This window comes from Caretta caretta, chromosome 1 (assembly GCF_965140235.1).
Source record: "Caretta caretta isolate rCarCar2 chromosome 1, rCarCar1.hap1, whole genome shotgun sequence".
NCBI classification, from domain to species: Eukaryota; Metazoa; Chordata; order Testudines; family Cheloniidae; genus Caretta; species Caretta caretta.
The window spans coordinates 323,592,774-323,619,340 of NC_134206.1; the positions used below are offsets into that span (position 1 = coordinate 323,592,774).

The following is a 26,567-nucleotide window of genomic DNA, read 5'->3' on the forward strand; positions in this document are numbered from 1 at the left end:
ATCCACAACTCAAGAAGAATATTGATAAATTGGAAAGGGTTCAGAGAAGAGCCATGAAAATGATTAAAGGATTGGGGAAAAGTGTCTTATACTGAAAGACTCAGGCTGAACAGATTGAGCTCCTGAAAAGACATTTAAGGAGCAACTTAATCAGTCTGTAAGTACCTACATGGAGAATAGAAGATTAAAGAACTCTCTTTCAAATTAACAGATAAAGGCATAACAAGATCCAGTGGCTAGAAGCTGAAGATAGACAAATTCAGACTGGAAACAAGGCATTTAAAAAAAGAGAAAAAAAGAGGGGGTTTGTGTGTGTGTGGGTGGAAGGATTATTAACAAGTGAAACAGTTCACCAACTTATTCCAACGGTTGCGGTGGATTCTCCATCACTGGAAATTTTGAAATCAAGACTGGATGTTTTTCTAAAAAAAACATGTTCTAATTCAAAAGAATTAATTCAGGAAAGTTCAATGGCCTGTGTTATGCATGAGATCAGATTAGATAACCACAATGGTCCCTTCTGAACTTTTTAATCCATCAATTCTGACTTCCCTACTCTCTCTAGTGAAACCCTGGGTGAATAAACAAACATGAGTTTTTTAATGTTTCTCTGTAACTCTTCACTCAGTGCCACCCAGATAGTTCAGCTGACACTTGAGCTATACTTTATGCAGTGATTTCTCTTACCTTGTTTTAAGTACTTCATTGACCTTTTGTTCTAGTTCCAATCTCCTCTGACGTTCTTTTTCTAGTTCTTGTTTTAAGGTTTCGGCGTTTGTTTCTTCTCTGAGCTTCCTGAGCTCTTCCTCTGTTAAGAAAGGAAGGAAGAAAGGTTTAATTACCTTGAAGTGTTAAGAAAAATCTAAAAAAAGCAACGCATCAAGACAAATAAGTAACCAAATGGACTGCTTTACATGCATGTCTATGCAAATACATTGTCCAGAAGAACAGAAAGACCAATTTATATAATATTTTGTAATTGCTGTTGAATATGCTCTTCATAAAAAGGAAGTCTATTTTTCAACATGTCCATATGCACCATAGAAAGGTAACATTGGTTAACAATTATTTTAAAAGGATGGGGTTAATTACAATGCACTTGCAAAACAGTTAAAATAGTAAAAAAGAAACATGAAATAAACTTGAGGCATAAGCTATCAGTACCCAATACAGTTTTCTATATTGGATCCCAGGAACAGGGAAGTTTCTCAAGTGATAGAAGGGTTCTTCACATTAAGATACAGCACAGGAAATACAAGGCAATTTTTTATTTTCCCTTTACATTAGATATAGGTCCAAACCAACACCCTAGATCTGAGCACTTTTAAATTTGGGCAAGTTTTTAATATAAACTTTGCCACTGAGGCCCATTCCTACCCAAGATGTAGGTTACATTTCAATAGGGTGTTATGATACATGCTTTTAAGAAAAGCCTGTCGTGTTGAATCAACCAGTACAACCAATGAAAAGCCTACTTAATGACTAATTAATCTTGCAGTCTGAGAGGTTGGAGAGTTTACTAATAGTATCCTTTTCACAATTCCATATTAGTCTCCAATGAACAAAAGGATTCAATGTCACTTCCAGCACATCACTCTGAACAGATGCACAAAGGCATGAAACAAAACAAGACAGGAATTCTCATTAAATTTTTAAAAATGAAAGTTACTCTGCTCAGTATTTTGTTGCTTTTTTTTTTAATTGCCTTGACAATAAGCAGGAGAACAGCTGTAATGTCTCAAACTCAAAGCAAACCAGACAAGGGAAACCAGCTAATCCTGCTATCCCCACAGAAACAGATCTATGCTATAAGTTATTTCATACAAACTAACAACACATGCTTATAATAATATGTCCTGTCCTCTGGCTAGCTGTTCTGTCGGTTGTGCAATTTGCAAGAACATTTTAATATATTTTAAGTGAGTTGGTGGCAGATAGGGAGATGTTCTGTCCACTCTCCATTTCCCTCAACTCTGAATACACACTAAATGTTTACAATACATTTGGGGTAAAATAAGTGACTCAAGTGACTGATCATAGGATACAGTTCCATTTATTGCTAGGTTACTGGTTCAATTGCCACCCATGTCTGGAGGGAATGAAAATTTTTATACCACTGATGTCTTGTAAGGAGTCCCTGCAAAAAGACGGTCAAGTATTGAATGAGCATGGAAACAAAGCCACCCTCAAACCCCTAAAGGAGTTTCCTCTGTGTCAGTGTTGTGACACAATAGGGAAAGAAGGAGGAGGAAACTTTGACAGCTATTACACAAACTGTATCTGTTTTGTAGATAAACAAAACAGTTTCAGCGTAACAGTCAATGAGCCAGGGGTGACAATTCAGACTAGTTAAAAGTTAGTGAAATATTGCAACAAAGTATCAGGTGAAGCCCCAGTGCTGGGTAAAAATGTAATGGGCCAGAGCGAATGAAATATACAGATTAACATTAACATTACAATGAAGAAAGACAAAATGATTTTACAGTGTAGATGTACACAGCAGACCCACCAAGTGGTGCATATAAACCTCAATCACCATGAAAGATTGTTGCTTAGACCCTATTTCCTTTCCACAGTTTGTTTTCATTGATTCAGTCATACAAAATTAAATTGAAAAAAGTCAAGCGTGTGAAAATCATACATGTTGCCTGAATCATCACACAATGTATAACTTATGAGTTCTGGTTGATATTATAAAGTTATTATGAAACTACTGTATCATGGAATGCATAATTATAGATGTGGTACTCCGGGGGGGGATTCTGTGCCAAAAAAATTACATATCCTGAAAATTTTGTCAAAACAATACACTATAATCTCCAGTTTCAATTGTTTTGGTAAGTTATTTAAACTACAATACAGAAAAAAGTCACGAATAACTATTCAGCATTTCCTAAATACATTGAAGTTAGGTTACAAAACACTTGGTAACTAATAGCCTGCATTTAAATTACATTACAGAACACCAAACAGCAAAGAAAGAAAGAACAGAATGTAGTTTTAAATTGCTCAGACTTTCACACATGAAAGTCATACCATTTCGCTAATCATTGTCCTGGACCTGGCTGGATACTTTGGGAAGCATTTGGTTCTGATTTTCCTGACATTTTATTTACTGCTTGGTAAATGTATTATTTGCCCTCAAAGTCTTTTTTTTTAAATGAGTAAGTATAATAAATCCTGAGCTGTAATCTAACCTCACTGTGCCACTTTGGCACAGGAAAAAAGTGAGAAAGCACATAGATCTGCCTAGCTGATTCCCTTACTGTCATTTATAAGGCTTTACCTCACTCTGGCAAGGTAGGGGCCTTAAAGGTTTTACAGAATGGGAACAATTAACTAACAATAGGAACATTAACAATGTTACTAAGCTGGCAGGCTGCTACACATCTGCCTCAGGGAATGAGATCAATAAAGCATCAACAGCAACATTAACAAAATGTGGGGCTGGTTTTTTTACAAAAGCTATTTTCTTTAATTTCAAAGCAAACAATTTTCAGTAAAATGATACTATTTAATTGGGTGTTTTTTCGATTCTCAAAGAGTTACAGGCATGTTACTAGGCAGGCAGGCTGCTACATTTCTGCCTCAGCAAATGAGATCAATTAACTAGCAGGCAGGCTGCTACGTTTCTGCCTCGGGGACAGAGTCTTGCTCATGCGTAATAAAAAGAACTAGCCCCCTGCACGCCCGGCAAGCCACATTAGTAAGCGAGAGGGACAGTCTCTCCCTCGCTTGTTAGCCAGCCCAGCCCCATGACAATGATTAACATCTCCCCCATAGGCATGCCCAGTTCCCTCCACCTGCACTGATTTGCGTCTCTGAGGCTGCTCCAGGCACGCCAGAACAGATGCGCTGCCTGGGCTACTGGGGAAGAGGCATGTGTCCCCCTGCAGATTTCTTTTGTATTTTTCTGCACAGGGAGACACAAAAATATGCAGACTGGAGCATAGAATTCTGTCAGGAGTAATGGAGTCTGCCATGTGCTTTCAGTGCTGTAGTGTGTCCCTCCCAGTTCATAGAATCATAGAATATCAGGGTTGGAAGGGACCTCAGGAGGTCATCTAGTCCAACCCCCCGCTCAAAGCGGGACCAATCCCCAATTAAATCATCCCAGCCAGAGCTCTGTCAAGCCTGACCTTAAAAACTTCTAAGGAAGGAGATTCTACCACCTCCCTAGGTAACTCATTCCAGTGTTTCACCACCCTCCTAGTGAAAAAGTTTTTTCTAATATCCAACCTAAACCTCCCCCACTGCAACTTGAGACAATTACTCCTTGTCCTGTCATCTTCTACCACTGAGAATAGTCTAGAACCATCCTCTTTGGAACCACCTCTCAGGTAGTTGAAAGCAGCTATCAAATCCCCCCTCATTCTTCTCTTCTGCAGACTAAACAATCCCAGTTCCCTCAGCCTCTCCTCATAAGTCATGTGTTCCAGACCCCAATCATTTTTGTTGCCCTTTGCTGGACTCTCTCCAATTTATCCACATCCTTCTTGTAGTGTGGGGCCCAAAACTGGACACAGTACTCCAGATGAGGCCTCACCAATGTCAAATAGAGGGGAACGATCACGTCCCTCGATCTGCTGGCTATACCCCTACTTATACATCCCAAAATGCCATTGGCCTTCTTGGCAACAAGGGCACTCTGTTGACTCATATCCAGCTTCTCGTCCACTGTCACCCCTAGGTCCTTTTCCGCAGAACTGCTGCCTAGCCATTCGGTCCCTACTCTGTAGCTGTGCATTGGATTCTTCCATCCTAAGTGCAGGACCTTGCACTTATCCTTGTTGAACCTCATCAGATTTCTTTTGGCCCAATCCTCCAATTTGTCTAGGTTCCTCTGTATCCTATCCCTACCTGCCACCGTATCTACCACTCCTCCTAGTTTAGTATCATCCGCAAACTTGCTGAGAGTGCAATCCACACCATCCTCCAGATCATTTATGAAGATATTGCACAAAACCAGCCCCAGGACCGACCCTTGGGACACTCCACTTGATACCGGCTGCCAACTAGACATGCAGCCATTGATCACTACCCGTTGAGCCCGACAATCTAGCCAACTTTCTACCCACCTTATAGTGCATTTATCCAGCCCATACTTCTTTAACTTGCTGACAAGAATACTGTGGGAGATCGTGTTGAAAGCTTTGCTAAAGTCAAGAAACAATACATCCACTGCTTTCCCTTCATCCACAGAACCAGTAATCTCATCATAGAAGGCGATTAGATTAGTCAGGCATGACCTTCCCTTGGTGAATCCATGCTGACTGTTCCTGATCACTTTCCTCTCGTGTAAGTGCTTCAGGATAGATTCCTTGAGGATCTGCTCCATGATTTTTCTGGGGACTGAGGTGAAGCTGTTCAGGTGCAATGGTGGATTGTTGGACCTATAATTTTTGGTCACCTTTTCAAATAGAAGCACCTTGGGACAATGGGTTGGCTAATGCCAAGAGAAATCAATTTAATGAAGTTTTGTTTGCATAGGGCCGTAGAAGTGGAGAGTGAAAAACCCTCAGCAACAAAATAAAGAAACCAGGTTGTTGTTGGGACATGTAAACTGGAGAGAGCCAGATGTACAGGAAATTTGGAAAGGAGAGGAGAATGCTTTCATAGCAGAGGGTCCTGCTTACCTCAGGACCAGCCAGGAAAGAAGAGTGCTAACTGACTTTAAGAGGGGGACTCCATGATCCTGGACCCCTCAGAGGTCTCTGCCCTCAATCCAAAGGACTCTCTAGAACAGTGACAAAACTGACACAGAGAAATGTGTATAGGTGTGTTTATTATTTTGTCTAGATTTGTATTTCTTGTAATATCTAAGTAGAGTGATTGTGTTTAAAATCCTATGCAAAAGATGTCTGTCTGGGTGTCTGTTGGCCTGCACTTTCACATGGCCCTGAAGAATTAAACTGCAAACCCAGAGCACCCTCTCAGCTGGAGTTCTGGGAGAGCATGTGCTTAAGCTATGAGCAGAGTCTGAGGGGTCAGCACTGTCCCAGGTACTAGGCAGTTGGACTGCAGGGTCTCATTTCTCAGAAGATAGTGCCAGATCAATCAAGAGTATGCCTAGACAGCCCAACCAGGAGCAGTGCCTGGACTTTGTTCAGACTCAGAAGGTTTAAAGCACACAGCCCACTTTGCTGGGCCCCAAACACAACCACCTGGTGAGTGTCCAGCCAGGAGGGGCTCTACCACTGCTGTGTATGACAGTTAGCAAATTCCTGAATATAAGTTGGAACCTTAATTCTGGTCTCTTGTGCATTCATCCTATACATTGAATGAGGCAGGGGTCCTATGGGAAAAAATATGTGATCATCATATTTAAGACTGTACAATAAAGCATATGCACAAGATAGCAAAATTAAGATTGCAAGGACAACCATAAATCTGACATTTCCTAACTTTCAAGTTCATAATTTTGGAACTCAAATAATGTTCCTTTAATGTAGACTTTTAGTATGTGATTTCCTAGGTTTTTGGGGAAGGTTTTTCTAAAAGGAAAACAATGGTAAAAACAGCCCCCATATCAGAGGAGTTTGAACTCTAGACATTCAGAACTTCAGCATATAACTAACTACATTAGGTAGCATCAGCAGAAGACCTATCCCAGAAGGGAAGCAGAAAGGGACCATGCACTGGTCCAGGATATGTTGGTGTTGAAGACGACACCTCCTTCCCCCAATTTCCCACCAATACAGCTGCTTTGGAGCAGTAGCAGACACTCCCAATGCAACGTCTGCTACTTTTGACAGCAGTGTAGGTCTGGCTCTTTAGAACGTTCATGCTTACAAATCCTGCTAAGTAACTGAAGAGTAAGTGGCAGTTTTCAACAGTTTGTAACTCGGGCAAATTTGAACACAATTTAATGGGACAAAGATAGACACATCTCTAGCTCCAGGACTTTGTCCCTGCAGAATTTCAATGGTCTGCTGCACACAGTGGAGTTCTTAGAGCTACTCAAAAAAAGTCCACAAGAATCTTTTACAGGGGAAAATTCTTCAGGGTACACAGCAACTTGTCTGTAAAGTATTACAAATGGGTGAATCCTACTGCACCCTCAACAGATGACAAAAACTTGAATTAGTACCTGAAACTCAGCCCCCCCTCCTGTGATTTGATCTTAAAGATCCCACCCCCAGTTCCCAGAATACAGATACACATACACACGCCAGAAACCTCAGTCTAAGTTGGCTTTTGCTACAGTTTTCTTCCAGGACCTTCTATGTTGTAGCTCCTTACGTCCCTCTGGCCCAAACATACACTCCCACACACTTTATATACTGGACCTACCTACCAGCATAATTTTTCAGTAATTACAATGTACAGTTTTAGCACCATCACCAAAGGTGATTTTAGAAAAGCGCCCTGCAATTTTTTCTGTAACAGGGTCATGTCTCATTCTATTACAAAGACTTGGGTGCTGTATAAATAAAAATTATTTTAAAAAAGTCATTAAAACAATGAAGGGAAATTATCTGAACAAGTTTAAATTGTAAGATTTAAGTACAATTAAATAGTTTATAGTTTAGGTTAGATAAGTATATAGTACAATAGACCCTAATAGCAGAAATCATCAGCAGTAGGATGAGATTCCAAAACAACTTTTGGATGCAAGATGAGATTCCAAAATAAATGTAGGGTCTTCAGTTTTTCCAAAGCATCCCCCCTCTTCACCAATGCCTTCCTCAAATATGATAGCCAAATTCTGTATGCCTTAGATCTAGAACTTCATATGACAACAGGAAGTTTGTCTGCACCAAGAATTTTTGTCTGCACGGTAACATCTTGATGCCAGAATAAAATGTCTAGAGATTGTAATGATACAAAAGGCAGTTAGGTCAGTCAGACATCTACAGCTCCGTGCAGATAATGCACATTTCAGTGTTTTCCTTATCAAAAATCCTTTGATGATACTAGTTAGCTAGAAGACCGCCTTTTCATTAGATTGAATACTTTTGAAGTGAAGCAGGTCATTTTTGGCAATGTCTGTATGTAAAATAGTAACATACTACATTATAGACTGGGAAGACTCATTATGGCAGTAAACTAGATTTCTAATCTCATCAGAAATGCACACACGGTAAGGAGGACAGTCTTCTCTTAATACCGATCATAACTGCTGCAGTATCTATTGTGCCTTTTACCAGATAATCTATGTAGCAGCACTGCTTGCTAAATATAGAGGTATGTGACACACTGGCAGACCAGGTGCCAGCTCATTCCAAGGTCACTGGGCCGCACTGAACACTTAACTGACAAATGCATAGCTGGAAACCAGTCTGGCTCGTCTGGGTCCTAGTGTTGTTAAAACAGACAGAGTTGTAAGAACGTGTTTAGACATTATGAAATGCTTGTCAGATGCTGCATGTAGTAATCTTATTTAGAATATCTGTATCCCACATTATAGGATAATATTTAAGTGTTTGCTCTGTAACTATAAAAACATTTGATAAGACTATAAACCCCACAGTAAGGAGAGAAGCATTACTTAGTGTGAAATACCAGTTTCCCACAACTTGTGTCATCTCCTTCCCAACAAAAGAAGCCTATAGACTCAGGCCAAACCATTGTTGAACATCAGTGGACAAAACACTTTGTTGATTGCTTCCCCCACACCCATGAAGAAGGTATGTGCATAAGCCCTCATCCCACCACAGCTTGAACACTGGGAGAAGGGAATAAAAATCCCTGCTAAGGAGAAATTGTTATCACTACGTTGCTTGGAATTCAAAGAGGGCAATATTTATAAGCATAAGCAAGGGATCCCCAAGCTCCTTCGCTTGGGTTAGCCACAACGAACATATAGAGAGCTTGTATGCAGTGTTGTGGTAGCTTTGTCAGTCCCAGGATATGAGAGACAAGGTGGCTGAAATAATATATTTTACTAGACCAACCTTTGTTGGTGAGAGATACGTGCTTTCAAGATTATACAGAGCTCTTCTTCATGTCCAGGAAATGTACTCAGATTGTCACAGTTAGATACAAGATAGATTTGCATATTATAGCAGCTACTATTACCTTTTGAAACCTAAGACTGTAACTCATTTGTGTGTGTATGTTTACCTGCATTAACTTTTTAAATAACTAGTTCCTTTCTTAGTTAATAAATCTTTAGTTAGTTTTTTTTTACAGGATTGGCTAGAAAGTGCATACTTTAAAGAGAGCTCTGCAGTGCAATTAACCTGGGGTAAGTGATTGGTCCTTTGGGCCTCAGAGTAATCTGAATATTATTGTGATTTTTGGTGTAAGGGACCCTCTATCACAAAGGCAGGACTGCCAAGGCGGCAAGATAGAGCGGAATATCCAAGGGGACTGTGTGATTCCATGTTAAGGCTATTGTTGTGCTTGTGGAGTTCATACTTGTTACTTGGCTGGCAAAATCTAATTACAGAACATACAACTGATTTGGGGTTTGTGTCCTGCTTCTTGACAATCTGCCCTAAGTTGGCACCCACATTCATGAGTCACTCCAGGCAGCCTGACAGTATGTTTGTGTGATAGTACCTCAAATTTCAGGTCAGTGCTGGAGTACAGCCCATAAGGCAAGATTTATGTTTACCAAAGCAGTACAATATCAGGCACTGTATTATACTGACTTTGAGGACAATGAGTTGAATAAAAGTGGCAATGGAAAGGTTAAATATGCGCTCTGGTTATAGACAGTTAAACACTGATGTTTCCCAGTGTAAGCTTAAGACAGAAATAGTTCCTCTATGTCTGTGTTAATTATGGTAAATCCGCTAGGACTCCCTGAATACTATTTCAGTTCAAACATGTTGTGTAATTGGTACAGACTAACATACTAAATCCCAGTCACACACTGGGAAACTGGATCTGTCAGCAACAATGGCAGCGCCAGACACTGTAAAATAATTTTAACAAGTACTTACTACCATTGCCAGCTTTGTTTTTTCCCCCGAAGCGAACATTTAAAAGTTTTCCAAGAGGGTCAGACATACAGTACTGCTTGTAGAATGTCAGCATCTGTCTGACAGAGTTCAGAATAGGACTCTTGACATATTAACTACCAGGCTTGTTCCTATTTTTGATACAGATTTCAATCAAAGCCAGTAACCCCAATATCAGTAATAAAAATAAACTATAAACTAACATTTACATATTCAGTCAACCACAGAGATCAATATCCCATTTCCCCCTATCTCCTGTGGTGTATCCAATTGCTCAAACATTCAGAGGAAAGCTCATTTTCTGCCTGAGGAGAAAACACAGATGAAAGCCTAAAAGGCATCCATGCCATTGCTTGTCATTTTCTAATTCACAATATTTAGCAGCCAGATCTGCCAAAAGAAAAAACTCCATAAAAAAAACCCAAATTGTTTTTTTGTCTCCTACCACCACTCTACCCTGAGCAAAGGGTTTCCTCTGGCTAAAAGCAGGAAAGCTTACAACTCCTTGAACATGGGAATGAATTTGTCTACTCCCAATACATATTCTTCAAATAAAAAATCTGGCAAAACATTTTCCAGTAGTGATCTGCCTGGGAACCATAGTATAATACCAAAACCTGAGAATAAGGGTATGGACAAGGGTGATCCAGTGCACTTAGATTTTCAGAGAACCTTTGACAAGGTCCCTCACCAAAGGCTCTTACGCAAAGTAAGCTGTCATAGGATAAAAGGGAATGTCATCTCATGGATCAGAAACTGGTTAAACGATTGTAAACAAAGGGTAGAAATAAATGATCAGTTTTCAGAATGGAGAGAGGTAAATAGTGGTGTCCCCTCACGGGTCTGAACTGAGACCAGACCTATTCAACATATTCATAAATGATCTGGAAAAAGGGGTAAACAGTGAGGTGGCCAAATTTGCAGAGGATACAAAACTACTCAAGACAGTTAAGCCCAAAGCAGACTGCGAAGAGCTACAAAGGGATCTCACAAACTGGGTGTCTGGGCAACAAAATGGCACATGAAATTCAATGTTGATAAATGTGAAGTAATGCACATTGGAAAACAATTCCAACTATACATGTAAAATGATGGAATCTAAATTTGCTGTTACCACTCAAGAGAGAGATCTTGGAGTCATTATGGATAGTTCTCTGAAAACATCCATTCAATATGCAGCGGCAGTCAAAAAAGCTAACAGCATGTTGGGAATCATTAGGAAAGGGATAGAAAATAAATAGGGCCCTACCAAATTCATGGTCCATTTCGGTCAATTTTATGGTCAGAAATTTAAAAATTGTAAATTTCATTATTTCAGCTATTTAAATATGGATTTCACAGTGTTGTGATTGTAGGGGTACTGACCCAAAAAGGAGTTGGGGGGGGAGTCACAAGGTTATTGAAGTGGGGGTTGGGGGTACTGCTCCCCTTGCTTCTGCGTTGTTGCTGGTGGTGGCGCTGCCTTCAGAGACGGGTGCCCGGCCAACAGCCACCGCTCTCCAGCAGCCCAGCTCTCAAGGCAGTGCAGAAGTAAGGGTGGCAATACTTCAACCCCCCTGAAACTCCCTTTTGGGTCAGGACCACCAATCTGAGAAACACTGGTCTCCCCCTTGAAATCTGTATAGTATAGGGTAAAAGCACACAAAACACCAGATTTCACAGTCCATGATGCGTTTTTTCATGACCGTGAATTTGGTAGGGCCTTAAGACAGAAAATATCATATTGCCTCTATATAAATTCATGGTATGTACACATCTTGAATACTGCGTGCAAATCTGGCAGCCCCATCTAAAAAAAAAAGATATATTGGAATTGGAAAAGGTACGGAAAAGGGGTAACAAAAATGATGACAGGTATGGAACTGCTTCCATATCAAGAGAGATTAATAAGACTTGGATTTTTCAGCTTGGAAGAGAGACAACTAAGATGACAGAGGTCTATAAAATCATGACTGGTGTGGAGAAAGTAATTAAGGAAGTGTTATTTACCGCTTCTCATAACACGAGAGCTAGGGGTCATCAAATGAAATTAGTAGGCAGCAGGTTTAAAACAAACAAAAGGAAGTATTTCTTCACACAATGCACAGTCAACCTGTAGAACTTTTTGCCAGAGGATGTTGTCAAGGCCAAGACTATAACAGAGTTCAAAAAAGAACTAGATAAGTTCATGGAAGATAGATCCATCATGGCTATTAACGACGATGGGAAGGGATGTAATAGCATGTGAGTGTCCCTAGCCTCGGGATTGCCAGAAACTGGGAGTGGACGACTGGATGGATCCATTTGATGATTGCCTGTTCTGTTCATGCCCTCTGACGCAACCTGGCATTGGCCACTGTCGGAAGACAGGATACTGGGCTAGATGGACCACTGGTCTGACCCAGTATGGCCGTTATGTTTTTAACCTGCTACAAACAAGAGCCTGTGTAAGTGGCGCATCTCCCTCTGCAAGACCTCACACAAATTCCAATTTCCTACTTGCATGTGTAGTATTAAACTAATCCTCCCTTTACCTCTACCTAGCTGCTGCTATATACAGCAACTGTCTCCCAAAACCAATACTCTAGGCTCCTCATTTTCTCTATTTCCTGTTCCCTTGGTTTCTTTATCATCTCTCTGCTTCAGGCCTTCTTTCATGTTTGATTTCTACACTTAGCGCTGACCCTCCCCTCTCCCCCCTACTTCATATATGCCTTAGCATTTTATAGCAGGCCTGAGAAACAGTTTCCATGTCCCTCCTCCCTTGCCTCCAAAATGTAACCAATTCCTGTCCACCATCATGCACAAGTACTAGCAAGATGAATCTGAGAGACACACCAAACTTAACTAGCTCACTTTACATAAAAATCCTGCTTCTTTCCTCTGGAGAAACTTTGCTACAAACTGAAGATCTGAACAAAGGACTGAATGACCTATCCAAGCTGTGGATGTATTCATGACTTGACCTAAGCCAGCAGTTTATTCCATCACTGCTACAAGCCTGAACCAAGAACTTTGTCATTACTGCATATAATTGATTCCTTTAACCAATTTTAACTCTCACCTTTCTTTCTTTTTATAAATAAACCTTTAGATTTTATATACTAAGGGATTGGCATGATTTTTGGGTAAGTTATATATTGACCTGGGTGTGTGGCTGGTCCTTTGGGATCAGAAGAACCTATTTGATGAGACTAGTTGTAAAGAACCACTCATTTCTGAATCTAGTGTTTTTGGTGGCGATATAAGAACTGGAATGCCTGAGGAAACTGCCTTTATGTTTTCTTGTTAGCCAGTGTGGTGAATTAGGAGTTTACTTTTGTTGCTGGTTTGGTATATCTTATAAAAGATTAAACCACCAGTTTTGGGTTGTGTTTGTCCTATTTCTCAGCAGTTTGTCCTGAATTTGGCACCCTCAGCTGTGACCCACTAAGGCACAGTTACACATGCGCACACACACTTTAGGTCCCTACACTCTACGTACACTGCTGCTAACCTGGAGCCCAGGTACTTATTTTCTTTTAAGCCTAGCAATCACTGTATAATTTCAATGCTTTCCTTACAAGGAAGTGGGCTAGGAATACACACACATACATGTACCCGGAGATTTTCCTTTACATTTACAGCTCCCTTAAATCAAAGAGGCCCATAACTGTGGACTTTGCAGGGCACAAAGACCAATTCTGGCATCAAAAAACCTTCCTCCTCCAAATTCTTCCTTAAAACTGACTTTGGGGAAGTTTTCCTAAATTGACCTTTTTGTACCCATACCATGCCACTTTGCTTTTATATTGCTACCTCATGTCTATGTTTGAGTTAAACTATAAACCTCTTGGGACAGGAACTTTCTGACTTTGGCCAAACTTGTTGCTTTGAGGGTGGGGACAAGATGGGGACAGGAGGGAGAAAGGGGTTGTTTGTTTGAATCTATATTTAGATACCCAGATGAATGATGAGTAAACACGGATCTTGCCCTACATGTTTTTGTGTAAGGGTGTATACTTACAGCAGGTTAAATATTGCATGTATCATCCTCTTCCTGCTTATGAGCCACTTGAGCTACCCCTGTACACAACACAAAACAAAGGTTACTACAGTGTTGCATGTATGATGAATGCTATATTAAACTGTTGCAATTCCCAATGTATTGGTGTCTGCAACAGCTTCCCCATTCTTACTTGGCTGAGAGTTCCAATGAAAACAGAATTAAGAACATAAAGTCTTTTTTTCCCCTCAACTCATTCATCATCCAAATAAGTCAAACCGAACTAGTCTGTTTAAAATGTACTACGATTCATTTTTCAATCAAAAGTCAGTTTTCAGGGCACATATAATCAAAGTAACGAGTGTCAGATTCATTACTACTACCTAGAATCATTTAAAATTGAGTTATAATAAATATATTGTACAGGAAATTCTCATGGTTAGTTTGTTCTATTGAGCTGTCATGAGTAGCATCCTACATTCAAGATGTAATCCTAATTGTACAAATTAATTTACAGGAATAATGTCTTAGTGACAATGTACTTTAATTTCAAATATCACGCGTGTTTAACAAGACTCATTTTGGTGAACTGCCAACCATTGCAGATATGCAATGTTGGAAGATACCAGATTTTACCATCTGAAATGGAAACCCAGACTTGAAGAAGAGCTATGTATAAGCTTGAAAACTTGTCTCTATCACCAACAGATGCAGATCCAATAAAAGATATTACATCACCCACCTTGTCTCTCCAAGCACTGCAGAGTCAAAAGATAATGTAGGTCAGCATATCCTGTGTCATTATGATTGGTTTATTAGAGACATTTATTTTGTGTAAACCTCAATAGAAGAAAGAAATCCATACATAATGCAAGATAAATAGGTGGCAAAAGTGAAAGACCTCAAGCAATGTGTGCTTAGAAATAATAAACATGCCTACCTAAAAAAGATGACAATCAGATCTGCCATTGCAGTCAAAATTTGTTACCAGTGCACAGGAAGTGGAAGAAACAAAAAGGGGTGAGGGGAAAGAGGATTGCCTGCCTGAAGAATTTCAGTGTGATCTTTCAATAAATGGGCATGACTATTATTTTTTGAAGTGGCAGATCACTTCCTTCTTCTGCCACCTCTGCATGTGATAACCTCTCTCTATCTTATTCTTAGTTATTGTGAACTATTTAACTTTCTCAAATACAAATAGTTAGTCCTCACAGCTAGTCAGACTTGTTTGTAGTGAGAGAAAAGGAAGTCTTCTTCACCTCATTCAGATTTCCTCTGAAATGCAATCGTGAATGATAGGAAAGGGACATTATTAGCTTTTCTGTCTGAAGTTTGACACCCACTATTTTCAGCAGAAGAATAGTAAGGTATTCAGAAACTAAGGTGATAAGGGCCATGAACAGGACACAGTCCCTTATAGGTAGTATCAAAAATACCTAAAGTCATTATACACAAAAGATTAGAGAGAAAACAGTTCTCTGCTAGTTTTGTTTACTTCATGTGTTTGGCAACATACTTGTGTATTGTCAATTTAATGAATTCCCATGTGCAGGCAGGCAGTCTTCCTCTTGCCTGCATGGGTCTTTTACCCAGTAACTAGTGAGAGAAGCATTTTTAAGAATAGGAAAACATGATTTGGTTACAGCCATAAATATTGGCAGGGGGAACTCAGTGGCAGGTGCTGTACCTGAAACTACGTTTAGATTTTTTTTTTTTTTTAAACAGATTAAATTTCAAGTGCCTGTTTAAAATGCATGTAACATTTTTCTTCTTTAATATCTGCATTTCCTCCTCCATACCAATCCCCTCCGCTACCAAACAAATAGTTTAAACTATTTCCATACGATGGAAAGTATGGGTGAATCTGACATAAGTAGAGACACAAGGTGGGTGAGGTAATATCTTTTAATCGGACCAACTTCTGTTGGTGAGAGACACAGCTTTCAAGCTTACACAGAGTTCTTCTTCAGGTCATTTGTAGAAAGAGAGACTTCTATGACTTCACAGAATCATAGAATATCAGGGTTGGAAGGGACCTCAAGGAGGTCATCTAGTCCAAACCCCTGCTCAAAGCAGGACCAATTCCCAACTAAATCATCAAAACTGGTCCCAAGACCAACCCTTGGGCACTCCATTTAATACTGGTTGTCAACTAGACATGGAGCCATTGATCACTACCCACTGAGCCAGATGATCTAGCCAGCTTTCTGTCCACCTTATAGTCCATTCATCCAGCCCATACTTCTTTAACTTGCTGGCAAGAATACTGTGGAAGACCCTATTAAAAGCTTTGCTAAAGTCAAGGAATAACACGTCCACTGCTTTCCCCTCATCCACAGAGCCATCTTATCTCATCATAGAAGGCAATTAGGTTAGTCAGGTATGACTTGCCCTTGGTGAATCCATGCTGACTGTTCCTGATCACCTTCCTCTCCTCGAAGGGCTTCAAAATTGATTCCTTGAGGACCTGCTCCATGATTTTTCCAGGGAATGAGGTGAGGCTGACTGGCCTGTAGTTCCCCAGATCCTCCTCCTTCCCTTTTTTAAAGATGGGCACTACATTAGCCTTTTTCCAGTCATCCGGGACCTCCCCCGATCGCCATGAGTTTTCAAAGATAATGGCCAATGGCTCTGCAATCACATCCGCCAACTCCTTCCTCCGCCAAGTTCAGGAGGCGGGGTCAGAGTCTTCCACTGATTGGAGCCCTGCTTGCCCGAAGGCCGCATCATCTCTGGCCTGCTCCATAATCACAAAGTGTGTGGTAAAGGCATGGATGGAGGACCACGTCACTGCTCCGCAGATTTCCTGAGTAGGGATCTGCGCCAGGAATGCTGCTGATGAAGCCTGTGCCCTGGTGGAGTGCGCAGCCATCGGGGGTGTGGGAACATCCCCCAAGTTGTAGCACTCGCGGATGCAGAATGTGATCCATAATGAAATGCATTGTGATGACACAGGTAGGCCTTTCATTCTCTCCGTCATGAATAGCTGGATCGATTTTCTGAACGGCTTCATTCTCTCGATGTAGAAAGCTAGCGCCCTCTGGACAGCTTGTCAGTGGGATCTGCTCCCTGTCGCTAGAATGCAGTTTAGGGTAGAACACCATGAGAAAGATGGCCTGGTTAATATGAAACTGGGACACCACCTTTGGAAGAAAAGCAGGATGAGGTCTGAGCTGCACCTTGTCCTTACAGAACACGGTATAAGGGGGCTCTGACGATAGGGCCCTGAGTTCAGACACCCTCTGGCCAAGGTTATCGCCACCAGAAATCCTACCTTGTAAGAGAGGGAGCATGTTGCCCAGGGCTCGAAGCGTGGTCCCATGAGTCTAGAAAGGACCAGGTTGAGGTCCAGACTGGGACAGGCTGACTGATATTATGGTATAGCCTATCGAATACTTTTAAGAACCATCTGACCCTGGGGTTAGCAAACGGCCCTCCAAGCGGCCCTCCTCGCCCAGGTGAAAGGCCGAGATGGCAGCTAAGTGCACCCTTACTGATGACAACGAAAGCCCCTGCTGCTGCAGATGGAGGAGGCAGTCCAGAATAAACAACACTGATGCTAGTGTCAGGGACGAATGGCGCTGCGCCAACCAGACTGAAAATCTATTCCACTTGGCAAGATATGTGGCTCTTGTAGAGGATTTTCTGTTGCCAAGTAGACCTGTCTAAACTGGTCTGAACAGGAAAGCTCCATCTTCAACCATGGAGCTTCCACGCCATGAGGTGAAGCGACTCGAGGTTCGGATGTTGAAGACAACCATGATCTTGGGTCAAAAGGTCCGGGAAGAGCAGCAGGGTGATCGGGGTTTCCATGGACATGCCTATGAGAGATATGTAACAGTGCTGACTGGGTCAGGCTGGTACTATCAATAGGACCTGAGCTCATTCCCTCTGGATCTTGAGGAGCACCTTGTGAACGAGCAGTATGGGTGGAAAGGTATATAGGAGACAATCTCCCTAGTGGAGGCGGAACACATCCGTGCTGGAACCCAGGCTGTGATTTTGGAAGGAGCAGAACTGCTGGCACTTCCTGTTGTATCGCATGGCGAACAGGTCTATCTGGGGAAAGCACCACCTCTGGAAGATTGAAATTGTGACGTTCGGGCGAAGCGACCACTCATGGCTGTGAAACAACCTGCTGAGGTGGTCCGCCAGCTTGTTCTGTACCCCAGGGAGGTATGATGCAGTATTGAATGTTCTACACAGAAGTCCCACAGCATGAGGGTTTCCTGGAACAGGCGAGAGGAGCGTACACCCCTGTTTGTTGTCCATCATGACTGATGCATGTTGTCCCATTAAGTATGCCCGGAAGATCTGGCATGCCAGGCACACCACTCTCAGCTCTCTGACATTGATGTGGAGAGTCAGATCTGCCTAAGACCTTGAGTACTGCAGTCTCCTAGATGTGCTGCCCAGCCCAAGTCTGATGTGTCCGCCACTAGCGACAGAGACAGCTGCGGACTGGCAAAGGGAATCCCTGAGCATACCTCCTGAGGGTTGAGCCACCAAAGGAGGGAGTCGAGGACCGGGTGAGGCGGGATCACTATCCTGTCCAAGCTGTCCCTGGCCGGGCGGTACACTGTCACAAGCCATAACTGAACAGGTCGAAGTCTGGGTCTGGCATACTGCACCACGTAGGTACAGGCAGCCATGGGTCGGAGAAGCTTCAGGCAGTTTCTTGCTGTGGAAGTGGGAAACTGGCTGAGGCCTTGAATGATATCGATCAGGGCCAGAAGTGTCGCTTGAGGCAGGTATGCCCTGGCCTGGGTCAATTCTTTCCTCTGGACAGGGGACAGCGATTTCGCTTCGTTTAGGAGACCCAGGTTGTCAAAGGTGGCTCTGATCAATCTGACCTGAGCTTCCACTTGGGTCTTGGAAAGGCCCTTGATCAGCCAGTCGTCGAGGTACGGAAACACCTGTACCCAATGCCTGTGCAGAAACGCAGCAACGACTGCCATGCACTTGGTGAAAACACAAGGTGCTGCTGACAGGCTGAATAGGAGGACTGTAAATTGGTAGTGGGTGTTGTTCACCACGAACCTGAGGTTCTTCCAATAGGGCTGGGTGACCGTGATATGAAAAGTATGTGTCCTTCAAGTCGAGGGAGGCATACCAGTCTGCTGGATCCAATGAGGGAATGATGAAGGCCAAAGAGACCATGCGGAACTTGAGTTTCTTCACAAACTTGTTGATTTCTCGCAGATCCAGGATTGGCCTGAGGCCGCCTTTAGCTTTCAGTATTAGGAAATACCAGGAATAAAAGCCCTCGCCCCTATGCTCCTGAGGAACCTCCTCCACTGCCCCTAAAGATAGGGGTGATTGCATGCACCTCCTGGATAAAGAGCTGCTCATGAGGAGGGTCCCTGAAGAGGGACGGGGAGGGGGGCTGGAAGGGAGGGAGGGCAAAGAATTGGATGGAGTATCCCCCCTCTACCATGCAAAGCACCCACCGGTCCAAGGTGATAGGGGACCATGCACGTAGAAAAGGGATAGTTGGGACAAGAAGGTAAGATGGGATGGATCCATTGTCAGGTGTGGTACACTGTCCTCGACCGTGCCTTCAAAAGGCCATCTTGGCCCCCCTGAAGATGATTTCGGTTGTCACAAGCCCTGGCTAGAGGGTTGGCGCGGCCTTCTCCTGCCATTCTGATTCCTCCTTCTGGACCCGTTTTGGCGGTTCTGCTGACCGAACCGCTGCTGGGGCTGTGGAAGTCTCTGCTGCTTTGAAGGAATATAGAGGCTCAGGGACCTGAGGGTGACTCTGGAATCTTTAAGGCAGTTTAGCCTTTTGTCTGTCTTCTGTGAGTCTTGGATGGTTTGCTGTACCTCATAGGGGAGGCCAGAAACCTGGAGCCATGAGCCCCTTCTCATGGCCACTCCAGTAGCCATAACACTGGTTGCCACATCTGCCCAGCGAAGTGCTGCCTGTAGGGATGCTCTGGAGATCAGTCTCCCTCCCTCAACCAAAGCCAAAAATTCAGCACAGGAATCCGAGGGGAGCAACTCTAAATTTAGCCATTGCTGAGCAGGTATTGTAGGCGTAACTGCAGACGATGGACTGCTGGTTGGATATTCGGAGTTGCAGTCCCCCCATGGAGTAGACCTTTTGCCTGAAAAGGTCTAGTTTTTTGGTGTCCCTATTCATCCGCGAAGGGCCTTGAAATCCTTGCCTCTCCTGCTGCTTAGTGGCATCGACCACCAGGGAATCAGGTTGAGGGTGGGAATAGAGGTGTTCATAGCCCTTGGAGGGCACAAAGTACTGGCGCTCATTGCGCTTGGCCATAGGTGGGCAGCGAGGCCGGGGTCTGCCAAAGGGTCTTGGTCATCTCCGTGATTGTCTTTATCAGAGGTAAGGTGATAATGGGCAGGGCCAGAGGGAGCCAGGATGTCCACCATAGGGTCCACATCATCCACAACTTCCTCCACCTTAATCCTCAGACACCCGGGAGTCTTCCAGAGCTTGGGCTACTGAAGTGCCCACTAGAGACTCATCTGGTGAGGAGGAGACCACCAGGGGAGGTGGTTGCTCCCTACCATACCCACCCGAGGGATCTCTTGACCCCGTGGAAACTGCGGTAGGTTGGCCTGGTCCAGGTGCTGTGAAAGGCGTGGTGTCGGTGCCCATGTGGGGCCCCGTGCCGATGCCTGGTGCAGCATGTGTGCCAGGGTTCCTGTATGTACCATCGCAGCCAATGCCAATGACGCAGGCGGTGTCTGTGCTGGCACCCGTGTCATCGTCAGTGCAGAGGGTGCGTCGTAGCCGCAGTCAGGGCCGCTGATTCCTCCAGTGCCGAAGCAGTCGATATCGGTGCTGCAGTCAGTGCCAGTGCTAATGACCGAGACACTGGATCTGGTGCCAATAGTGGCGGAACCAACGTCATAGACGCCACTGATGCTGCACCCGATCGGGAATCCTGGCTCCGACCCTGAGCTTGATGGAAAGCCCATGGAGTATAAAAGGTCCACTGTGGCAGATTTTTCCATTGAGGGGCCCACTACATCGGGTGGGACTGCTGGATCATATTAAAGAAGTTCTGTATTAAAATCACAAATTAGTTTGATTCCCCATAGTTTAAATTCCAGGGTATTACTAATTAAGAGGTCTCTTGGTTTTTGGTACTGTTTCTCTCCCTCTCGGTCTGAAACTTGCAAGCTGCTAATTGTGTTAGTACATCCAAAGACAGAGTCTATTCTTAAAGCAATACTTTGTAACAGAAACAGCACACAGACTCCCCGCCCTTTTGTTGTATTCATCTCGCTTTGTTAACAATTGTGATTAAAATAGTGATAGAGGATGTATGTGGATGGATGCTTGGTGTGTATAATAAATGAATAATCAAGGAGGTGCCAGCCTAAGAATCCAGTGTCCATCGGCGGAAGAAGGTGGCAAGTGGAAACAATCAGAGGACCCCCGGAGGGCAAACTGGAATCCACCCAACAGCCTCAAGGATGGGAGAACCGAAGAACAAGATAACATCTGGCAGCACAGAGCCGTCAGGAATGTGCCATCTGCTGATTGATTCAGCAACAGCATGATGAAGCAATTCCCATAGACTGGCATAGGAATAAACTCCTACAAAAATGGACTCTAGAAACTGAGAACTTTGGGGTCCGAATCTGCAAACCAACTTCCAGGAGCGTCAGATGTACATCTGACAAGGCCCTGCTCCCTCCTCGTGTCCAGGCCACCTGGCCAGTGGCTTGACATGAGCAACTCTAAGGCTGGTAACTATGATAACAACCTTGCAGATCCTGTGCGTGTATGAATGAATGTGTGAATAAATATGAAATTGAATGGAATGTTATAGATAACTAACTGCTTACTATGATTCTTTCTGTATTCACAATAAATGTGGCATTTTGCCTTTTCCCCTTTAATAAGATCCTGCTGATTTTTATTTTATTGCTATAACATTTTGGTGGAGAATTGCGAAAGGGGAAATATTGGTAAAAAACCTCAGTTATTGTAAATATTGGTGTGCATACCATCAGCTCTATTGAACTCGGCATTTCTATTTGGTTAACCAGCCTTCTGGCCTCCAGGAGGCAGAGGTAAAATACACAGAGCTCATATTACTAAGGTACAATTACAGAATCCAAGTCCTATTGTTCACTGAAGTATCAGGGGCAACAAGAAGGCCTAAGAGCCAGGCAGTGCTGCTCGCTGGAACAAGGAGTAGCAGGATCAGAGAATCTAGGCTGTGTCACTCGCTGACCTGCGCCAGGTGTGATGAGGAAGTCTGATGAGCTACGATTTCAGAATCTAGGCTGTGTCACTCGCTGAGTAATACTGGGAGTGACAAAGAGATTGAAATACCCTTGTTAAGATGTTTAAAAGAAAACAGGGTAAGCCGGTACCAGAGGGAGGAATGGAGTCAGAAGGAACTCCAACCACACCTTTTGTTAAAGGAATTACACCTTTTAAACAAATCCTTCAAAAATCTGGGCACAGTCCTTGGACTAAACAAGCCCTAGCTGAAGTCTGCACTATTTCGGACCTAGAGGATAGATTGGCTCAGTATATCCTCATATACATACCTCCTAGTGCTGCCAAAAGAGATGCAGCAGCAATTTGGTTGTTGTGGCAGGCATGTAATGATTCCTACCTCTGCTTGTCTTCATGTAAGGAGGAAAAGGCATCTGTCATAAATACAGATGTGGGGACCTGCATGAAAACTTCCTGAGCTTACTTTTACCAGCTTAAGTTAAAACTTCCCCAAGGTACAAACTATTTTACCCTTTGCCCTTGGACTTCCACTGCCACCACCAAACATTTATCTGGGTTTATTTTTATTAGGAAAGCGTTGTTTGGAAACGTCTTTTCCCCCCCAAAATCCTCCCAACCCTTGCACCCCACTTCCTGGGGAAGGTTTGGTAAAAATCCTCACCAATTTGCATAGGTGACCACAGGCCCAAACCCTTGGATCTTAAGAATAATAAAAAAACCTTCTATTAAAATCCTTTTCAGAAACTGAATAAGTAAAAAGTAAAAAAGAATCACTTCTGTAAAATCAGGATGGTGAATACCTTACAGGGTAATTAGATTCAAAACATAGAGAGTCCCTCTAGGCAAAACCTTAAGTTACAAAAAGACACACAGACAGGAATATTCATTCTATTCAGCACAACTTAATTTCTCAGCCATTTAAAGAAATCATAATCTAACATATCTCTAGCTAGATTACTTACTAAGTTCTAAGACTCCATTCCTGTTCTGTCCCCGGCAAAAACATAACACAGACACAGACCCTTTGTTTTTCTCCCTCCTCCCAGCTTTTGAAAGTATCTTGTCTCCTCATTCGTCATTTTGGTCAGGTGCCAGCGAGGTTATCCTAGCTTCTTAACCCTTTAAAGGTGAGAGGATTTTTCCTCTGGCCAGGAGGGATTTTAAAGAGGTTTACCCTTCCCTTTATATTTATGACAGCATCTTTACAGGAAAAGCTAAACCAAACGGAAAAGGGAACAGACAATTGGAAGGTGCTGGCTACAAATACCCAGAGTCAGCTGGAAATAGTGAAAGAGACACTCCAGGAATGCACAGAGAGAAAGATTCCTGGCAGACCAAGCTAAAGCCTTGAGAAAATTGAAAGAGAATCATGTGCTCCAAGGTACAGTAAAGAAATTAACCTTGAAGCAGGGCAGAGCACCTGCAAATCACAGTTGTCGTGAGAAGAGTCAGACAAAAATTGGACTTTGCCACTAACCAGGTAGCAGCTATTACAGTGGGTGAAGGGGGAGAACGTCTTATATACGGCACCCCCAGGCAAAACTACGAAAAGAAAAGAGTGAAAAGTTAACTTTGCAGAGGCTGGAGAGAATTAAGCAGTTAAACTTTGTGAAAATGTTAAAAAGAAAAAGCAATGTTAGAAACACTGAGTCTTAAAATGGCTCTTAGTAATCAGACGGTCACTTTGATAAAGGTACATGAAAACACTGTAAGCACAAAAGAAATAGTTACACCTTATGTAAAAATTGATAATGGATAATGTTATAGAAGTTACACTATGGAAGGAATGCGCATTTTCCCCAGAACATGTGCAGTGTATATTGTATAAGGGGCAAAAGAAATGCAAACATACCATGAAACCTAATTAAAATGCTATTAGGGCTCCACAGGGAGCCACAATAGGTTGGGTTTTCTTTTTCAGATTACTGTGGGTTTTGGAAGCAGAAGTTAAAAGTAATCAAAACTCTGGTGAAAGTTGATTGTGTCCCTTTTACGATAGAGTCTCTGAGCTGCTGATGGCTTTATATCCAAAAGCAAGCAGGAATAGTCTGTGAAAATGCAAATCACCTAAATGATAAAGGAAGGAAAGAACTAGCAGCACAAAGGAGCTGCAGACAAAGGACATACCTGGTCAGCAAACAAGCTGTCTAAATAAAAGGCATGGTATAACAAGGTAACTTTAATAAATTTAATGATAATAAGTACCCTGTAACAATGCATAGTGTGTATGATTTTTGGAAAAATCCTTTAAGGTCATATGGTAATGATGCTTCTCAGCTATTACCTGTAAATAAACGTAAAGCTTAACACAGCAGGAAAAACATTATAAACTTGGTCTACTGTATAAGAAGGGAAACTGAGGTACCCCACCTCAGGGATTTAATGACTAAACAGTGGGATAATTTCCCCATAACCCTTAAAAGATAGAAGCCATTGAAACCTGGCCTACCTATAGAACACACACAGGAAAATATAGGGGTAATTCCTCTGTTTTGCCTGCAATCAGCAAGGGTATTTGTAAAAGAAATATTTTAAGCAATAATCTGCCACCCCAAAAGGGGTAGAAACATGTTCTTTTTGTCTTTCAGAAAATCAGGAAAAGCTGATGCCAGCTGAAGAGCAACCCAATACCATGAATCTACTGTCACAATAGAAATTGTGTTTTGTGTTCTATGTTTTGTCTTTTGTTTTGTCTTGTTGCTAGCACTGTTGTGTGTTTAAAAAAAATACCGTAGACCTGCAAGTAATTAAGAATAAATTAAGCTCTCTGTCCCAGCTACAGGACAGCCTAATACAAAAGCAAAGAAAGAGATCATTGTTTGACACTTATCAATATGAATGGATGCAATCCGTTTCCAGTACTGTAAAACCAGACTTGTTAATGGGAGAAATTGTTGTCAAAATTGTACACCAACAGTCCCTGGAGGCAAAGGTATGGAAGGTTAGCCCACTCCCCATATTACATATGGGATCCTTCTGGCTACCCTGGAGCTCGAGCCAGTGGGCTGGGGAGGGAGGAAAGCTATTGGACACTCAAGGTTGTACCAAATGGACTCCTCAAAAGTGGGTGTGCGTCACCTTGCCTGTTCCAAGAACCTTGTAGTAAAGATACAACACTAGGATCACGTATGTGGGATGAATTGGAATCACAAACTCAAATTACCCCACAGTACCGTCTCTTGAATAGGCTACATAGAAAGTGACACTGACAATTTTAAATCTTAATGTCAAAAGGGGGATTATGCTGGATCATATTAAAGAAGTTCTGTATTAAAATCACAAATTAGTTTGATTCCCCATAGTTTAAATTCCAGGGTATTACTAAATAAGAGGTCTCGGTTTTTGGTAGTTTCTCTCCCTCTCTGTCTGAAACTTGCAAGCTGCTAATTGTGTTAGTATATCCTAAGACAGCATCTGTTCTCATAGCAATACTTAGTAACAACAACTACTCATACAGAGAGAGTCAAAGTGATACTCTGTAACAACAGAAACAGCACCCAGAGACTCCCCACCCTTTTGTTGTATTTATCTCTATCACTATTTTAATCACAATTGTTAACAGAGGATGTATGTGGATGGATGCTTGGTGTGGATAGGTTTCAGAGTAGCAGCCGTGTTCGTCTGTATTCGCAAAAAAGAAAAGGAGTACTTGTGGCACCTTAGAGACTAACCAATTTATTTGAGCTTAAGCTTTCGTGAGCTACAGCTCACTTCATCGCATGCATTCAGTGGAAAATACAGTGAGGAGATTTATATACAAACAGAACATGAAAAAATGGGTGTTTATCATGGACACTGTAAGGAGATTGATCACTTAAGATGAGCTATTACCAGCAGGAGAGTGGGGGGGGGAACCTTTTGTAGTGATAAAAGGGGAGGGGAATAAACAAGGGGAAACAGTTTTACTTTGTGTAATGACTCAACCACTCCCAGCCTCTATTCAAGCCTAAGTTAATTGTATCCAGTTTGCAAATGAATTCCAGTTCAGCAGTCTCTCATTGGAGTCTGTTTTTGAAGTTTTTTTTGTTGAATAGCAGCCACTTTTAGGTCAGAATTTGAGTGACCAGAGAGGCTGAAGTGTTCTTTGACTGGTTTATGAATGTTAAAATTCTGACATCTGATTTGTGTCCATTTATTCTTTTACGTTGCGACCGTCCAGTTTGACCAATGTACATGGCAAAGGGGCATTGCTGGCACATAATGGCATATATTACATTGGTAGATGTGCAGGTGAACGAGCCTCTGATAGTGTGGCTGATGTGATTAGGCCCTATGATGGTGTCCCCTGAATAGATATGTGGACACAGTTGGCAACGGGCTTTGTTGCAAGGATAGATTCCTGGGTTAGCGGCTCTGACAAATCAGATGTCAAGAATTTTAACATTCATAAACCAGTCGGAGAACACTTCAGTCTCTCTGGTCACTCGATTTCTGACCTAAAAGTGGCTATTCAACAAAAAAACTT

The 26,567-nt window shown here is 42.5% G+C and overlaps 1 protein-coding gene across 2 annotated transcripts in view; it reads right to left on the minus strand.

Moving 5' to 3' along the window:
- The window catches only part of GRAMD4 (GRAM domain containing 4), a 142,174-nt gene that overhangs the window by 37,583 nt on the left and 78,024 nt on the right, over nucleotides 1-26,567 (minus strand). For both annotated transcript variants that reach the window (XM_048836252.2, XM_048836255.2), the window contains exon 4: nucleotides 688-808. In XM_048836252.2, coding sequence (XP_048692209.1) covers nucleotides 688-808 — 121 coding nt within the window. The remainder of the gene's footprint in view (nucleotides 1-687; nucleotides 809-26,567) is intronic.